Here is a 6,005-nt window from a genome sequence, read left to right on the forward strand (position 1 = left end):
CACAATCACAAAAGCATAAGCAAGCAAACATGCGGATTTTTCTTATTTATTACTCTGTCTGAGTGATTCTGTTTATCTCATACCCCGTGACATGTTTGGTGGTCATGTACTATTTCTTGTTGTTTCTACTATGGCTTGTTGGTACTAGATAATAGTTTCTTATTAAGATTTCTCTGGTTCAAGCTAGAAAGAGTTTTATACCTAAATCTGTAAATTAGTTCTGTTTCATCACTTTCATGCTTGTATACAGTTTCTTTGTTGTAACGAATTTCACAAAAAAAATATTCGTGTATACTAGTCAGACCACACCATGCTAAATTCTGATAACAAACCCATGTCGAATTTTCTAGATTATCCTTCAAAATCCAGCTTAAGCATAGTGAAATTTGAATGAGTATACCTAGTTCTAACATATACCACCTAGTTAAGGACCACAGTTAATCCAAAGTATAGGTCTTTTAGCTTTTATTGGGTTCATGATAGTTTGGCGGTGACAATTCAACTAGGGAAAAAAATGTGTTTTCCCACATGACAAATAATCCCAGGCCGAGAGCTTGATTTTGTATATCCATGCATTAAATGAATAGCCTCTACTCTCTGATACCTTCTTCTCCTAGGTGGTTTCTATCTGACTTTCACCGTGGATGTGGATGCTGTTCTAAAGCTACGTTCTGAAGCTACCAGTTAGGGTTCTGACTCAGATCATTAATAACCAGTCTTCTTCTGAAACCTTAATTTTTGTCCTTAGAAAAGTAGTCTTATTATTAAACTAGTTGTGATTTCTGAGTGCCTCTTTCTAAATGACGTCAAGCTAACAACCCCCCCTCACTTTTATGTGATTTGAAAACCTAATTAAGGAGACATTGGTTAGGGGTTTATAATGATCATTATCCCCTTTCAAATAGAAAAACCTAATATTGGAAACGTTTATTTACTTTTGTTTGGTTAGGTGAGCCTCTATTTGAAATAAACCCAAACCTTAAATCCAAAACTAAAGCCTCTTTTCAGAAGTGTGAGAATTTTAAAGTGGGTCATCCATGAATATTGTGCATGTTTGTTGCCAAATCAATGTAAGATCACTTTAGCATCAGCAGTTCAAATAGGGGTCAAAAAATCACAATTTGAAAACCCAAATTAGACCAATCTTTATGAAAGACATTTGCACTTTTATTTATATCATGTTGGGAAAGAAATAAGACAGAAAAAAGAAAAGAAGAGAAGGATGAGTGAGTTCAAAGGAATGAACCAACAATACTATAAGGAGAAAAATGAAAAGAGAAATGGATTAAGTTTTAAGTTGGTTTGGTTTGTATAATAAAAATAAACACGTGAGATTATCACTGATAAGTTAACAATTGTGGTTTAGGCAATGTAAGTTGATAGAAAAATAATTAAGTTTGCAATAGTTGCATTGTAGGTAAATGATTCTTCTAGGTTCTAGGATATGATTCTTCATAACATCTTTGTCATCCAATTGCAGTATTGTTTTTGGGTTTGACTCAAAAAGTTTTTAAGTAGGAGAAGAAAAAAGATTCCGATGAAATAAATCTCTAGCTTTAGCTCTCTCAACACTAGAATGTGTCTGTGAAGTTAGTCTCTATTATAACTGTGGTGAATTAACTAGATTTGGGACCATAAAAAAAAAGAAAAGTGAAAAAGTTGTTTTTCCAAGTTATGGGAGGAACATGGGAATGGGTTGGAAATTCATCAACACCTCACATACTAGGGCTACTTCTAAAACTACTTCTAGTTCAATCTCATGCATTATCTCTTCATTAGCTAACTCTCTTATTATTATTCCTTCCCATACACTTTTCCTTGAACAGTCATATGCAGACTCCACCATTCTTGAAAAAGATATCTTTCTAATGGAATTGGTCGGTCTCGAGTTACAAATTTAAAAAAAAAAAAAAAAGGAAAGAAAGAAAATCTAAGGTGCAGAGATGAATACCCACAAAAGTGAAATGCCCACTAACGGCAGAGTTCATGGGTATAAATCTCAGCCTTTAGCACTTGCAACATTCACTCTTCTGTGCAATATAGCAGTCTGTCTAAGTCTTTACACAAACTAACTAAAGACTGACAACATCGATCAGTTGTTGAGTTCAAGTCATTCTCTGTTAGTTTCATTCTCTCTTTCTAGCTAGTTAGCAACTTGCTATCTCTTAACTAGTTGTTGAGTTCATTGGTGGTCACATGATCTTGTAGTTGTGTACAAAAGAAGTCTTTAACTTGGTTATTTCGGCTTCCCAAAACGTGGGGTTTGTTGTTCTAGTTGCAAAGAGTGCTCTGTCAAAATCCAAGTTGTTTTGTTTGAATTTTGAACACATGATCTTGATCAATACTCCATTGAAATTTTAGTCCAATCTAGCTATATATCTAGCAAGCTAGTTCTAGGATAGTGAGAGATTTTTGGTTCTATATAAGTAGTTAAACTCTCCCAATCTCATTTTATACTTGTATCTGAATCTTTAAGTGCAGAAGCAGTTTAAGTAGTTCACCATGAAAAAAATATCTCTGTTGTCATTCTTATTCTCATTCTGCTTCTTTGTCAGTCTTTTCGTAGTATCTGTCCAAGGAAGAGTTCATAAACATAAGGATAAACGTAGTCGTCATCCACCAACTTCTCACATTTCAGCACCTCCTCTTCCTTCACCTTCATCCCCCCCTGAGTCTTCTCCTATTCCTGTTATTAAGCCAAGTAATATTTTCAATGTACTATCTTATGGAGCTGTTGGAGACGGTTTAACTGATGAAACCGCTGCTATCAAATCGGCATGGGATTCAGCTTGTCAATTTGACTCTGGACCATCAGCCACTCTCCTTATTCCTCAAGGTCATACCTTCATGATGCAATCTGCAATATTCAATGGCCCTTGTCAAAACAAAGTCATTTTTCAGGTAATGCAGGAAATCAAACAAGCTCATATTTTCCTCAGTCTGGTTAAAAATGAGTAGCATGACCTGAGCTGATGATTTTGGACTAGTTATGTAATTTAATTTTGTTGATGTCATTGTAGGTTGATGGTATCCTAATGGCACCTGATGGACCTGAGTCCTGGTTAAAAAGTAACAGTAAAATTCAATGGTTGGTCTTCTATAGAATGAACGGGTTTACAATCCAAGGAAGTGGTGTTATTGACGGAAGAGGCCAAAAATGGTGGGATCTTCCCTGTAAACCTCACAAGGTATGTTCATGAAGGAATGGAGCTTCATTTTCCAGAAACCATTATTACTTCATAAGATTTTTAACCACCCCTTGCTGACTAAGTTATATGTAAATTCGACAGGGAGTAAATGGAACCACATTGCCAGGACCTTGCGATAGCCCAATTGTAAGCAGCCACAAATTGTATAAATTTATTTTTTAAATTTATCTCTGCTTTTAGTAAATTTTAATTTTACTGAACTCATTCTTCTTTTCCTTTCAGGCCATAAGGATCTTTATGTGTACCGATGTAGCTCTAAAAGGACTCAAGATTCTAAACAGTCCCCAATTCAACGTCAAATTCGACAATTGCCATGGTGTTCATATAGATTCATTAAAAATTACAGCACCTGGTAGAAGCCCCAACACCGATGGAATTCACATATCCACTACCGATAATGTCGAAATTTTCAACTCTGTTGTTGCAACTGGTAATTAGTCTCCAAATTTTTTCACTGCTCCGTAAATTTTCTTGCATTTTCTTACCTTCTCAATTGAATGTTCTCTGATGTTTAAATGTTGTACTATGCAGGAGATGATTGTGTATCAATTTCAACTGGTTGTCATAATGTAGACATAAGGAATATTACATGTGGACCTAGTCATGGAATCAGGTAGTCGTACCTTCCTCTTCTTTTTTATTTCCATTTGTGGTCATCTACAAAACAACTTTACATCATGCTCCTGGAATTTTAACTAAAGATTCCGACTTTTTTTTCTTCTTCTTCTTAATCAGCATTGGAAGTTTAGGAAACCATAATTCGCGTGCATGTGTTTCGAATATATCAGTGACTGATTCAGTGATCAAGTATTCAGACAACGGTGTGAGAATCAAGACATATCAAGGTGGATTTGGGTCAGTGTCAGGCATAACTTTCAACAACATTCATATGGATACCGTGAGAAACCCACTCATAATCGATCAGTACTATTGCGAAGCTCATGGCTGCAGTAACCAAACAGCGGCTGTTTTTGTATCCGATATATCGTACACAAACATTAAAGGAACGTACGACTATCGGTTTCCACCAATGCATTTCGGATGCAGTGATTCAATTCCTTGTACGAATCTCACATTGTCAGACATCGAACTTCTTCCATCAGAGGGAGAGTTTGTGAGAGACCCATTCTGCTGGAACGCTTATGGTGCTTCACAGACACTGACAATTCCGCCTGTTTTTTGTTTACAAGAGGGTGTGCCACGGTCTATCCTAGAGAACGACCTGCTTGGTCAGTGCTAAATTGCTAATCTATACTTGTGTGATTAATTAAGTTAATTAACTACATTAAATTAGATTAGATGATTAATGTAAGTAATTAAGAAGTTTTTACATATGAGTGGACATAGAATAGATATATATATATATCCATAAGAAAAGCTTTGTGTTTGTGTTTGGTTATGTATTAGAGAGCACCAGTGTTTGTGAACTGGAAATAAGTGAGAATTGATCAAGAGTGGTGTAAGAATATGTGCTACATCATATTGTATGTACCCCTTGGGAATTCATATCAATATATATAGTTGACAAAAATGATGGGTTGTTTGTGATCGAGTATTATTTACATTATCTTCTCTCAAACTCTCATTTTTTTCGTTTTGTTTATGTACCCAGAAATTCCCTGTCCTGTTTGAGATTTTATAAGAAAACGTTGTTGTTTTCTTTGAGAAAATGGGAATAAATGGACCACAGAATTTATCCTGCTGAGAAATGAAAATATGACCAAGGTGGTTTTCAATTTCAGCTGTGGTCTCTCCAAAGTTGGTTAAAAATGTGTGGGGAAACTTTGAAGCTCGAAGAACCCAATTTTGTGTAAAGAGAGAAATATGTTTGGTGTGCTCTGTTTCTTAGCAACTCCAATTTTTATAATAGATGAAAGTGGTGAGACCCATAAGGGAGTTGGAGAATATTCTGACATCATGGGTGTGGTGGGGGGGGGGGGGGGGGGGGGGACACCCTGCCTTATTAGGTGATAAGAACTCAACATAACTCTCTTTAGCTTAGCTATGTCTTATGATCAATGTGGTGGTGGTAGACATTTGTAGTGGTGGTGGAGGTGGTGGTGTGGATAAAGTATATTGTATATATATATGCTGCTGCATCATGCATGTGATGTGTAAGTACAGTAAGTAATATATTGCTTTGCATTTTGGTTTACCTTATTTGGGTATTTCTCTAACCTTAAAGACCCAGCAATATATGGAAAAGGAAATCATCATTGCACACTAAAGAAAAAAAAAAACAACAACTCGGATACGCATATCAGAGTGAGTTATTGCATTTTCCTTAGGTTCTAGCCTTAGCTAGCTATTAGATTAAAGATGAGTGTAGTTAATACGGTGAAATTGACTAAATAAATTTAATTTTACCGCCATATATCTTAATTAGAAACACGTGCAATCAAAATTAAGAAATAATGCATGCACGAACAAGGTAATGAAATTACCGGAAAACTCTATAACTCACAACTGACATGGGTCATATCTGGAATAATCAATCTAGACCTTTAATCATTCCCATCTTCACCCACTACTAATTCCAATGCTAGAATCCTCTTCATCATTAAAATTGTGACACGTCATGTCCGAAATCTGAACTAGCCGCTACTGTCCCGGCTATAGCAAGGTCGGAAATGACCACACAATGTGAAAGACGGCATCATGCAAAAAGGTACCGACCCCCGGTTACACTAGTAGATAAACAACATCCCAGGTTTCTAATTAATATTTTGTTAGGAAGAGTTTAGTGAAGGCTATGGTCCTATGGTTGCATGAATAGTTGCCGATAATAATAAAGAA

The 6,005-nt window shown here is 35.9% G+C and overlaps 1 protein-coding gene across 1 annotated transcript; it reads left to right on the plus strand.

Moving 5' to 3' along the window:
- The first annotated feature begins 1,979 nt into the window (after window positions 1–1,979).
- LOC113332650 (polygalacturonase At1g48100-like) lies at window positions 1,980–4,743 on the plus strand. The gene is made up of 6 exons (XM_026579172.1): window positions 1,980–2,901; window positions 3,021–3,188; window positions 3,291–3,335; window positions 3,432–3,639; window positions 3,741–3,822; window positions 3,945–4,743. Exons 1-6 carry the CDS (start codon window positions 2,503–2,505, stop codon window positions 4,447–4,449), a joined length of 1,407 nt encoding a protein of 468 aa, XP_026434957.1. The 5' UTR covers window positions 1,980–2,502; the 3' UTR covers window positions 4,450–4,743.
- Window positions 4,744–6,005: the final 1,262 nt, after the last annotated feature.

This window comes from Papaver somniferum, unplaced genomic scaffold (assembly GCF_003573695.1).
Source record: "Papaver somniferum cultivar HN1 unplaced genomic scaffold, ASM357369v1 unplaced-scaffold_132, whole genome shotgun sequence".
Lineage (NCBI taxonomy): Eukaryota > Viridiplantae > Streptophyta > Magnoliopsida > Ranunculales > Papaveraceae > Papaver > Papaver somniferum.